The sequence below is a fragment of the Mytilus galloprovincialis genome, chromosome 8 (genome assembly GCF_965363235.1).
Source record: "Mytilus galloprovincialis chromosome 8, xbMytGall1.hap1.1, whole genome shotgun sequence".
NCBI classification, from domain to species: domain Eukaryota; kingdom Metazoa; phylum Mollusca; class Bivalvia; order Mytilida; family Mytilidae; genus Mytilus; species Mytilus galloprovincialis.
This window is the reverse complement of record NC_134845.1, coordinates 37,237,664-37,251,060: the sequence shown is the minus strand read 5'-3', so window position 1 is coordinate 37,251,060 and position 13,397 is coordinate 37,237,664. Positions and strand designations below refer to the sequence as shown.

The following is a 13,397-nucleotide window of genomic DNA, read 5'->3' as shown; positions in this document are numbered from 1 at the left end:
ATCTTTCTGCGAAAAAATAATGATTTCAGAACATGATTTCGTTTTGTAAAATTTAAAATTTCAGACGTAAACAGGTGCACGTGTGATCCTGGCTTGGGGACGAAATTGTAAACATGGTATATTTTAACCCTATATTTATATCATTTCTAGTGTATAATTTTAAAAAGACTTATAACGTTAAAAATATTATGCTTTCAATAATGCAATTTTTTAAGCCACCGTAATTGAACTAATTGCTAATTAAATAGCACAGGGGTTTGTTACAAATTATTTGCAGTGCGAAGGCTAAAATCACAGGAGTTTGAAAATCCTATCAATAAGGGGGTAAAAATATACCAAAGTCGACTATCACAGTAGAGCTTCTCGCGAATAACTGTGATAGTCGACTTTGCCTTTGGTATATTTTTACCCCCTTATTGTGTTTTAAGTAAATTTATGAAAATCTAGAATAATACTGATGTATAAGTTTATCATGGTATCAATATCAGTTTATAATGGCATCAGGTCTGTTCGCGCCCAATACACTTTCGCACCCTAAACATTCGTGCCCCAATTTTTATTCAAATTCCAGTTGAATAATTGGAAATTATGATTGTTGTTTTAAATTGCTTTGGTGTAAATATTGAATGTATTTATAGCTTGGTAGATTTTGAATGAAAAACACAAAAGATAATTGTTTTTGACAGCTTGGTCACTTTGATCTGATACAATTAAACAATAAAATAAAGCAATACACTATTATAACCAAAACATGATAAAATTTATTCAACACACAAAAAAAACGTAGTCAGAATCTCACTTAGTTGTTTTGAAACAAGTCAATATTTTGAAACAAAGTTATAGGAATACAGTAACCAAAACATGATTAAGAGTTATTCAACACAAAATAAAACGATGACAGAATCTCACTTTATTTATAGAAAGGATTATATTTTTTTTTAACAATACACTATCCAAAACATGATAAAGATTTATTCAACACAAAAAGAAAATGCTGTCTCAATGTCTCTTTTTATTTTAAGACAATGACAACAAGAATACTCTTGCCAAAACTTGCATGATTACAAAAAAAAACCAATTAAAATTGGGCGCGAACATGTAGGGTGCGAACGGACTTTGGGTGAGAACATGTAGGGTGTGAAAGTGTAAGGGAGCGAACATGAGTGGGTGCGAACGTGAATGGGCACGAACGGACCCGGATTCTTATAATTTAATGAAATACATAGAATTGTCTTATAACTTGTTGTTACATGCATCTTTATTTCATTTATATGTTGTTTTAATATTATATTTGGATCACACCTCTATTGTGCTCTTTCCAATATGGCAATAGAATATTGAATTGAATTGAATTGAATTGATAAGATTTCAAAGAAGCTCTACTGTGATAGTCGACTTTGGTATATTTTTACCCCCTTATTGTTAGGATTTTAAACTCCTGTGCTAAAATACTTGTTCAATTAAATTAGTGGATCAGTGGAATAACCTGTCAGATTTAACTGTGACGGCAAAGATTTTGAATAATTTTATGTATGCATAATTTAAATGGCGAAAATTGAAACCTGTTTAAATTCATATGCCTCTGTTCAGATGCCCACACCTAAATAAGTTTTATTTTTAATAAATATATCATTATGAGACATAGATTTATTTTTAAGGTTAATGGGGCCAACAGACAGTCTAGGAAATTCAGGGCTGAAAAGGGGCCAAAAACAAGCATTTTTTTTAACTTGTGTATAACTGTATGGATCTCTCTGACATTGTACCACAAGGTTCCATATAACGAAGGGAAGACTTTGAATTAATTTTGGGTTAATATCCCTGAACATTTAGGAATAAGGGGCCAAAAAGAAGCATTTTTCTAGATTACAGGCAATAACTTGGCTTTAAGTGAATTTGAAATTATGCTACAAGGTTTCTTACTACTTAAAGGAAAGGCTGAAATGGAGTTTCGAGGTTCTTGCTCCAAGGTGGAAGGGGGGTTTCAATAAATGAGGGGTCAAAAAAGAGGCCCAAATAAGCATTTTTGTAATTTTCAGTCAATTACTTGTGTTTAAGTGTATACATGTACATTAAAATCTCCCTGAAATTATACCACAAGTTTCCATCAGTGTTCTCCCCAGGATTTTTTGATAGCGCTGTGGTAAGCGCGCGATGATCGATTCATTCACCATTTTTACATAATGTTACATTTATATATAACTACCATGTTGTTGATATTATATTTCATATTCAAAAACCTGCATTTTGTATACATATGCTTTCACTAAAATGGAAAAAAGTTACATTTTAAATATTATGTTTTAAAAATTAAAATGACTAGATAATTCATATGATTTCATTTCATTACCATCCTTCCAATTGTTTTGTGTGAGAGTAAGTATGCACTTTTAGTTGTTTGACTTATAAACTGGTTATACATCCTTTACAACTTCATAAATTTACTGAAGTTTTCAATGACCATGACGACAAGATTAGTATTTTTTCATTAACTTTTATTAACATTTCTAGCAAATTACAACTTTTCAATAAAAATGAGTTTAGTATTTAAAAAGAAGAAATGAAATTGCCCTTTCAATAATATTCAAATGTTATCAAAGACTTGCTTAAAAAAGGCTAACATGTTCCAAAATGAATATGAAAGAAATCCTATGTAATTTTTTTTAAAGATTTTTATCTTATTTTTAAAGCAAATAAATTATGTTTGCCAATTGAAACAATTACCACATTTAGAGGTTGTGTTTGAGATCATTTTATAAACATTTGAAGACTTGCCACCAGATAAGTTTGTCAAGATTTGACAATACTTCTTTTAGGACTTTCCCTCCCAAATTATCTCCCTTAATGCATGGCTAACACAACTTCCTGTTTACATTTGTGGCTTATGTAGCATCCCGGCATCGGAGCTTTAATTTTTACAAACCAAGCTATCAATATTGTTTATTAGCTGTTGGAAAAAACAAATAGATAAATTTTCAGACAGTAAACTGAAAACCTAAAACAAATTTTGGTTTTGAAAAATATCTAACATTGATCAAGAATTTTGAACTTAGAAGAAGTTTTACTAAATTACGTGTATCTTCTCATAGATTACAAATAGAATTAGGTAGATATCAGGGTATTCCCCGAATTAACAGAATATGTAATAAATGTTCTTCCAATACTGTCGAAGATGAGGCTCATTTTCTATTTGATTGTAACAAATTTGAGGATGATAGAAATTGTATGTTAGCTAGTATTGCACAATATAATTCTTATTTTAATCATATGAACAGTCAAAGCAAAATTATCTGGTTATTTAGTGTAGAAAATGTTGAGTTACTTAAAATAATATGTAATTTTATATACAAACATCTTCCTTAGTGAAGATTAGTTAAAGGAAATCTATGTGTGTATATACATTTGATTGGACATAGAAAATTATATTCATCTGAATATCACAAACGTACTAGCCGATTAAAAAAAAAAAAAAAAAATAATTGTTAAGATATATTATTTATTCAAATGTTCTCTTATATCCTTGAGGCATCGTCCCCTGGTATCAACTGCATTCAAGTTACCTATGATGCTTCCTTGTTTGCTTTTGATACAGGTAGGAAAGAGACATTTACACACATTTTACATGCCTATGGCCCATAAGGTATCGTCCCCTGGTGTCAGCTGCCTTTAGGAAACCATAATGCTTTCCTATTTGCTGCTGACACAGGATGAGTCATGGACATGTTTAATTTCTACTTTCTTTTTGGCTAATTATTATATATTTAATTGATCCAACTTTTTGTGTACTATACATATGTGGATATCTATTTTTCTTTTTTTTTTTCTTTTTGGGCTGCTTGTTTGTTATCTATATCAACCACACTTGTAATAAAATGCATTAGTATTAAAAAAAACCAACATACTATAGATTCTTTATCTACGTATTCTTTAAGAACTTAAATAGTTCTCGTTTAACTTTTTTTTTTTTTTTATCTCATTGTTTGTATTGTATTATGAAAAAATTATTGATGTTGTAATGTTTATGCCCTTTGGGGCCCATCATTGGAAATAAAAATATCTTATCTTATCTTATCTTATCTGTAGCATGAAATGCCATTCCTTATCCAAGCCATCCTATGTTTATATTAAATTTAAAGCATTATCTAATTGATGTATTTTGATGATTGGTTGACAGTTATCGATATTTTCTACATATTTACACAAATTTTTCGTTTCGTTTTTTCTCTGATCCATTTGGAAAAGAGTGATGGATGGACAACTTCGTAAAATACGGACATGTAATGAATCCCTTGATAACATGAATGCTTCCTTGAAGCAATACAGGTTCAACAGCGGTTGTAAAATTAAAAATAATGAAATAATCGTAGATGGTTAAAATGGTCGAGACCACGTTGTCAGAGAAGGGGTAAGACTTCCTTCATATAATTTAGAAATGAACTTTTCAGCACCAGAGACATGTTTTATATGTCTCTGTTAGCACTGTTCATTACTTTTATGAAGTTTCTGCATCTTTTTTAAAGCGAAAACTCGAGGAAGGAAATGTTTATTTGGCAGTAAAAGTTTTGCAAATGGCAAAATGTATAACAATACAACATACATTTAAGAACGAACTATAAAAATCAGTTGAAAAAGGCTTAACTTATCAGATGGACAAAAATAAGTTCAACATGTTCAAGTTGGTCCAAATCGGGGTCCAAAATTAAACTTTGTTTGATTTCAACAAAAATTTGATTCTTGGGGTTCTTTGATATGCTGAATCTAAACATGTACCGGTACTTAGATTTTTGATTATGGGCCCAGTTTTCAAGTTGTCAAATCGGGGTCATTAATCATAATCCAAATTCAGAGCTGTATCAAGCTTGAATGTTGTGTCCATACTTGCCCTAACTGTTCAGGGTTTAGAATTCTGCGGTTGTAAAGCTGTGCCCTGCAGAGCATCTGGTTTCAACTATGAATCATTTTTTTTGTAGATGGATTCCAAGCCAAATACAATTAAAACAGACAATGTAACAGTAGATTTGTGTTTTCATCCAAAAAAAGATGTGTTGGCAACAGGAGATATGGAGGGGGATATAAGACTGTAAGTATCAGATGCGGTGAATCAGTAGTTGCACTTGGTTCACTTTTATCTTAACCATTCATATCTACACTTAACGTTTCTCAAAAGTTTTTGATTTTGATTAGGCCAACTAAAATTAATTAGTAGATTTTCATCCAAATTTTTGAAAAAAATGGGGCGGGTGGGAGGATTTTATTTTAAAAATTTTATTTCATATGAAATCTTCTTGTCACATGTTATTCAAAAATGCAAGTATAATAATAAGCTTATATCATGTAAATACATGCATAATGTATCGTGTATAAGACAATAACAATGAAAACCAAGGAGTAAACAAAGACACAATTTTAAATAATAAATAAGAAACAACATGAACTCCATTATTACTAAAAGCCGGGAGTGAAATCAGGTGTTCTGGAAGGGTAAGCATTTCCTGCACCGTATATTGATTTTATTTGATTGATTCATAGCCCTGTCTTAGCAACTTTTGAGAAAGCAGTATTCCTCATTCAACAAAATAAACGTACTTTGAGCTAGCTCTATAGTAACGTATCAGTTGAGACACATATACTCCATATGCTGGTGCTAATTTTTCAAATTCGTAAATATATATATATCTCTAATTGGCAACCACTTTTCTACATTTAATTGCCACTTTATATAGAAACCTATTTTATAGTAAACAGCAGAAACGTGGAGAAAGGCTCAGTGAGTCTTCAGTTGGACTACCTACACCAATTTTATTTTGCTTTCTAAGCAATGTTTTGTTGTCCTAATAAAATGAAGCAAATGCATTGGTAATAGGTATACAACACAAGTATGATAAGTACAGAATTAAATGAAAACTCAAACAGTGTTGACATAATAGGGTTGGTCCTTAATATGCCAGATGCAAAAATAATTACAATGTAAAACATAAATTTGTTTAATGACTCTATCATGAGTATTGGGACATTTGAGTCCAAATTTCTTGACACAAAGTCATTGTATAACAAATGTATAAAGATAAAAAAAAATCCAAGGTGTTTTACTCACAAACATTTGTGAAATACGGCGATTTGCGTTCTTGGACACGGCGTATTACTCGTAATCCGATTATTTCACGCCCTTCTCATAATCAATCTCTATTCTCGGTAAATGATGTTGTCATCATTGATCAGCAGAATATATTGACTTAATTATTTAGTAAGAATACTCTAAGAAATACGAAAACCGAAATTTTAAACATGAAGTTTTTAATGAAACGAATTTTCGACAGTTACCGGTAACGGAAATAAACAAATCCGGAAATCGTATTTTTTTCAAAAATAAAAAAATCAGGGCGGGCGGGGATGAAAATCCATCAATTCATTTTAATTGGCCTTATATGTCATGTATGTATTTACCTCAAAACTTGAGCACAACTTGTCATGTTAGTCATATTCTAAATCAAGCTGTGATAAATTTTCAAAGATTAGGCACAAACATTGAAAATAGAATCTATTTCTTAAATTACACCACTGCTAAGTAAAACACATTAGCAAAAAAAAACAAGAAAAAAGAACAAGGCAACACAAATTCCTTAGAATATAAGAATAATCTTGTACATTTGCTGTATTGTTTTATGATTTTTATAGATATTCATATCCTGCTACAGGAGGAGACACAAGTGAGATAATGACATTAACACATCACAAAAAAGCTTGCCGATGTCTGAGGTTCTCCAACAATGGAGAAGAACTATACACAGCATCAAAAGATAAATCAATACAGATTATAGATTTAAATACTGGTGGTGTGAAACATAAGTTCAAAAAAGCTCATGAGTAAGTATAACTTCAGAATAAATAAGATGTAGAAATACTTTATTGTACCTGTATATAAAATCTCTGTTTGAAGATTAAAATCATCTGTTGAAATATATGAATGCTAATTTTAATATTTTGATAAAAAGAAAAGAATTATGTTTAAAAGATATATTTTTTTTCATTTCTTATCATTGCTTATTGATATATATACATGTACCAATAAATTGATTAAATGTGATTTGGTTTTAGTGTCCTTCTAGCCTATGATGGGTATTGGATTTAGCTAACTGTGAGGAATCTAGATCTGCTCTTTGTGTCTGTTTTAAGTTATTGTTTAATGTCCCATTTATGGTCATTATGTTTTCTGATCTGTGCATTTGTTCGTCTGTCCGTCTGTCTGTCCTGCTTCAGGCTAAAGTTTTTGGTCGAGGTAATTTTGGATAAAGTTGAAGTCCAATCAACTTGAAACTTAGTATACATGTTCCCTATGATTTGATCTTTCTAATTTTAATATCAAAATAGAGATTTTATCCCATTTTCACAGTTCACTGACCATATAAAATGATAGTGTTGTTAAGGCATCTGTGTACAATGGCTCATAGTTGCTGTGCTTAATATCAAACTAATGAGGCCAATCTGTGACCTGTAGTCTATAGTTTGAATGTTGTCTCTTTGGTGATCATACAAAATTTCTTTATTTTTATATTGCACTTATGTAACTTTACATATCTTTTTGCTTTTACTTGAAATTATATCTGAATGCAACTCAGTATTTTATATAATTGCGAATATTTGATATTTACAGCTGTCCTGTGTACTCTATGCTGGTTACAGGAGAACATTTTATAGCAACAGGCGATGATGATGGTGTAATTAAGGTAATGTCAAACATTTTGACTAAATAATTTGCTCAGATTTACAATACTGTCATTTTTTTGCTATGAAGTAAACTGTTTTCACTGTTAAAACTCAAAAATTTGAATAAAGGAATATAATTTGTTTATGAACATTCTGGTATATTCTTCTTGTTTAAACATATACATGTTGAAAAAGTACCAATACAGTATTTTTAGCTATAATATTGAAGAATGAAATTTGAATTTAATGTAATTAGTAAACATGTATATTCTTTTCAGAACAGATTTGGGATGTGAGAATTAACAAAGAGGTTGTAGAAATAAAAGAAAATGAAGATTTTATCAGTGACATGGGAATTGATCCACATAAAAGAATGCTGCTAGCAACCAGGTAAGGGGAGATAATTGCATTTTTAACACAAATTATAATATTATTTTCCACCCAATGAATTTAAAAGTGAAACGCTTACAATCAAGTTACAGTAATTTTAGTTTCATTTATTAGCTCACCTGGCCCGAAGGGCCAAGTGAGCTTTTCTCATCACTTGGCGTCCGTCGTCCGTCGTCGTCGTCGTCCGTCGTCGTTAACTTTTACAAAAATCTTCTCCTCTGAAACTACTGGGCCAAATTTAACCAAACTTGGCCACAATCATTATTGGGGTATCTAGTTTAAAAAATGTGTGGCGTGACCCAGCCAACCGACCAAGATGGCCGCCATGGCTAAAAATAGAACATAGGGGTAAAATGCAGTTTTTGGCTTATAACTCAAAAACCAAAGCATTTAGAGCAAATCTGACATGGGGTAAAATTGTTTATCAGGTCTGGATCTATCTGCCCTGAAATTTTCAGATGAATCGGACAACCCGTTGTTAGGTTGCTGCCCCTGAATTGGTAATTTTAAGGAAATTTTGCTGTTTTTGGTTATTATCTTGAATATTATTATAGATAGAGATAAACTGTATACAACAATAATGTTCAGCAAAGTAAGATTTACAAATAAGTCAACATGACCAAAATGGTCAGTTGACCACTTTAGGAGTTATTGCCCTTTATAGTCAATTTTTAACCATTTTTCGTAAATCTTAGTAATCTTTTACAAAAATCTTCTCCTCTGAAACTACTGGGCCAAATTTAACCATACTTGGCCACAATCATCATTGGGGTATCTAGTTAAAAAAATGTGTGGCGTGACCCAGCCAACCGACCAAGATGGCTGCCATGGCTAAAAATAGAATATAGGGGTAAAATGCATTTTTTGGCTTATAACTCAAAAACAAATCTGATGGGATTAAATTGTTTATCAGGTCAAGATCTATCTGCCCTGAAATTTTCAGATGGATTGGACAACTGGTTGTTGGGTTGCTGTCCCTGAATTGGTAATTTTAAGGAAATTTTGCCGTTTTTTGTTATTATCTTGAATATTATTATAGATAGAGATAAACTGTAAACAGCAATAATGTACAGCAAAGTAAGACCTAAAGATAAGTCAACATGACCAAAATGGTCAATTGACCCCCTAAGGAGGTATTGTCCTTTATAGTCAATTTTTAACAATTTTCATAAAATTTGTAAATTTTTACTAACATTTTCAACTGAAACTACTGGGCCAAGTTCTTTATAGATAGAGATAATTGTAAGCAGCAAGAATGTTCAGTAAAGTAAGATGTACAAACACATCACCATCACCAAAACTCAATTTTGTCATGAATCCATCTGATTCCTTTAATATTCACATAGACCAAGGTGAGCGACACAGGCTCTTTAGAGCCTCTAGTATAGAAAAGGAGAGACTATATTGGCATTGCCAGCACATATAGTATTATCATGTCAGTCATTCTGTCATTCAGGTAAAAACAGTGTCTGGACTTATTTCATTATACCAGCAGAATTGATTGGATTTTTGGTAAATTAGTGTATAATGATAACTTACAGATAAACTTGATAGAGGTTGTGTTTCATTCCAATTGACCAACTTTTGGCAAAATACTGAATTTTACCCCTTAGACATAGAAAATTTCATGAACTGTTTTTATTGTATCTAGATATAAGAAGGTAAGTGCCAGTGAGACAACTATCCATCCTAGTCACAATTTGTAAAAATAAACCGTTATAGCTCAAAGTATGGTCTTCAATTCAGAGCCTTGGCTCACATCAAACAGCAAGCTACTATATCATAAGTCTTATATTTAGTACAATAGTGCATAATGATTTCTTGAAGATGGAGTTTGTGTTTCCTTCCAGTTGATGACTTTTAGCAGAATTTAGACATATGTGTACAACACATTTGGGTCCTCAATACTCTTCAACTTTGTTTTTGTTTGGCCTTTTAACTATTTTGATCTGAGCGTCACTGATGAGTCTTATGTAGACGAAACGCGCGTCTGGCGTATAAAATTATAATCCTAGTACTTTTGATAACTATTAATTCATTATTTCATATGACAACTGCACGGGGGTTTGCTGAATTGTAGAAACAACTTCTTAAATAAACATTCGTTTAAGTTTAATAGATGATTTTCTGGAATCAAAGGACTAAGTACATGAAAGACATGTCTTCTATTTCTTTGCATATGCTCATGTTGCAGTGTTCATTATATAAAGCTTTTATTTGAATGTAGTACATTTGAGAAAATATGCATTCTGAAATTTTATTGTTAACATTTTATAAATCTAAAATATTGTTTACTTTTTTTTTTCAGTGGTGATGGTACACTTACCGCCTACAATATCAGACGGAAAAAGTTAGAAATGCAGTCAGAACTGTTTGATTCAGAGTTTCTATCCATAGCACAAATGAAGGTAAAGTAATAGCGTAACATAGTTGATAGCAATCATGTAAAAATAAGAATGTGTCCACAGTACATGGATGCCCCACTCGCACTATCATTTTCTATGTTTAGTGGACCGTGAAATTAGAATAAATTCTCTAATTTGGCATTAAAATTAGAATGATCTTATCAAAGGGAACATGCATACTAAGTTTCAAGTTGATTGGACTTCTACTTTATCAAAAACTACCTTGACCAAAAACTTTAACCTGAAATTTGCACTATCATTTTCTATGTTCAGTGAACCGTAAAATTGGGGTCAAAACTTTAATTTGGCATTTAAATTAGAAAGATCATATCATAGGGCACATGTATACTAAGTTTCAAGTTGATTGGACTTCAACTTCATCAAAAACTACCTTGACCAAAAACTTTAACCTGAAGCGGGACAAACGGACGAACGAAAGGACGGACGAAAGAACAGACGGACGGACGAACAGACGCACAGACCAGAAAACATAATGCCCCTCTACTATCGTAGGTGGGGCATAAAAATCAATTCAAAAAAGGACTCCAATTGTATTTTATTAATTTATATTTCTCCTAGACTATAAGACTATAAAAGCTTCAAGCTAGATATTCATTCATGACAAGAAAATAAGAAGAAAATTTGAAATGTTTCTTTATAAACCAATGATAGGGGAGAAATAGTTTCAGAAGTGAAATGTATAGGTGTCTTCTTTTCAAAACACTGAAGTATGAGATCTCTTGAAAGCTTTCATTTTTGTCACAACATTATATCTCACTTTTATTCCATGTAGAATTTATAAATGTCTAAAAAAAAACAATGGGTTGAAGTCTTATACTATAATACAAAGTTAAGATATATTATTAAGACATTATCTCCCTTTAAAACCAATGTTTTTTTTTATAACAATTCTTTTAACAAGTGCTTAGTTGCAAAGAAACTGTTAAAAATAAATAGACTTTCATTGGTTATTTTTAGTTATAATATACTTTATTAATTATTGTCATACAGAGAAAAAGAATATATACTTTATATAAAGCATATATTGTTTTCATGTACAGGTAAATAAGATATATTCCATTTTAATTTACAGAACAATCAGAAAGTAATTTGTGGATCTGGAGATGGTGTATTCTACCTGTTTAACTGGGGAGAATGGGGTAATATGAGTGACATGTTCCCTGCTCTAAACTCTCCACCTGTTTCCTTAGACTGTATGGTAGCTCTCACAGATGATATCATAGTTTGTGGATGTGATGATGGAAATATCAGGTAAATGTTTTATTCAAAGCAATGTTCTGTACTCTCATAATATTTATAGGTTTTCGTTGGTCAACCCAACGAGATTGATTTTCTTGTTTGAAAAGGTACAGTGAAAGAGAGAAAAGCAATCAAGTTTAGGTGACCAATGATAATCTGTTTATTACTTTTACAACGTTTTTAATTTCATTGACAATGGAACATGTGGCCTTATATTCTAGCGATAATTTTCCATATCACTCTATTTGCTGAGAAAGGAAATTATCATTCAGTAGGATCAAAAGAAAATTTGGTAAAATAGCGATAAGCAGTATAACATACTTCAGGCTATATAGGTAAAGATCCAAGATCTACTTACTTCTAATGTTCACCAAAATGATCAGAATCCCCTAAAGGAGTTATTGCCCTTTACTAAAGATTTTAAGTGTTTTTGTCCATTACCTCCAAATTTATGATAGATAGGTAGAAACTGTTAAAAATCAAAATAATCAGAAAAAAAAATCTAACCTTCCTCCTATCCAGTTGCATTGAATCAATTTTTGTTAGGCAAAAATGCTAGGCAAGGCCTCCTGTTATAAATTGGTGTACATTACATAGCAAGCCATGCACCATTTGAGGTTTGCTAAATGATGCTGCAAAGATGATTAGTTTGAAAAGAATGGCAAAGCAATTAAAATTTCTAACTTTCAAATAAAAACAATTTTTATACAAATATTTTTGTATGTCATACCGTATATGTATTTCTTACAAATCTAATTGATAACTGAAATGAAACAAAGCAACTGAATTTCACTATAAGTTGTAGAAATCTAGGTAAACTTTACCAATAAATTTATATAAAAAAATCTTTTTGAAAATGTATTTCTTTACACTGAATATTAATTCTTCTTTTCCAGAGCTATTAATATTTTACCAAACAGAATAATTGGTGTAGTTGGTGACCATGAAAAATTCCCTGTGGAGAACATTAGTTTGTCACATGACAAACAATTACTGGCTAGCTGTTCACATGATCAAACAATTAAATTCTGGAATATTGACGATTTGGATGAACAGAGAGTGAGTGACAAAAAGAAAAAGAAATCTAATAAGTCAAAACTTTTATCATCGGCTGGTAAGAAAGATGACTTCTTCTCAGGACTGGCTGAAGGAACAGGTGCTAGCAATGATTCTAGTGACGATGACGATAGCGATGATGACGATGATGGTGATAGTGAAGATGATGACAGTGATGAAAATTAAAAAAAATAATAAAAATTATTCTTATCAACTTATGTATGATATTTTTAAGGATTTATGTTATTCAGCTTGTAGACATCACTGCTATTTACCTGTTTAAATTGGGTATAAGGGTATTTTTATACCAGACATTACTAGCATACATAGGAAACACTGCTTAACCTTCCTGAGCACCTGAGTTTACCACTAGTTTTGTTTCAAAGGGGTTAATATTGCTTTTGTTTTAGTTTTGTGCAATTTGATTTTTCAATGTTTCTATTCTCTGAAGGAATATGCCATGTTCTCATTTTAAACTTTCTTTTTGGTAAATAGTTATCAAAAGTACCAGGATTATAAAATAGTTATCAAAAGTACCAGGATTATAATTTAGTACGCCTGACACGCGTTTCGTCTACATAA

General features: G+C 31.2%; 1 protein-coding gene across 1 annotated transcript; it reads left to right on the top strand.

Moving 5' to 3' along the window:
• Positions 1–43: 43 nt before the first annotated feature.
• Positions 44–13,040, top strand: LOC143041845 (WD repeat-containing protein 55-like). Its single transcript, XM_076213944.1, has 8 exons — positions 44–116; positions 4,971–5,080; positions 6,676–6,864; positions 7,652–7,724; positions 7,988–8,094; positions 10,403–10,502; positions 11,593–11,771; positions 12,656–13,040. Exons 1-8 carry the CDS (start codon positions 114–116, stop codon positions 12,999–13,001), a joined length of 1,107 nt encoding a protein of 368 aa, XP_076070059.1. The 5' UTR covers positions 44–113; the 3' UTR covers positions 13,002–13,040.
• The last annotated feature ends 357 nt before the right edge of the window (positions 13,041–13,397 follow it).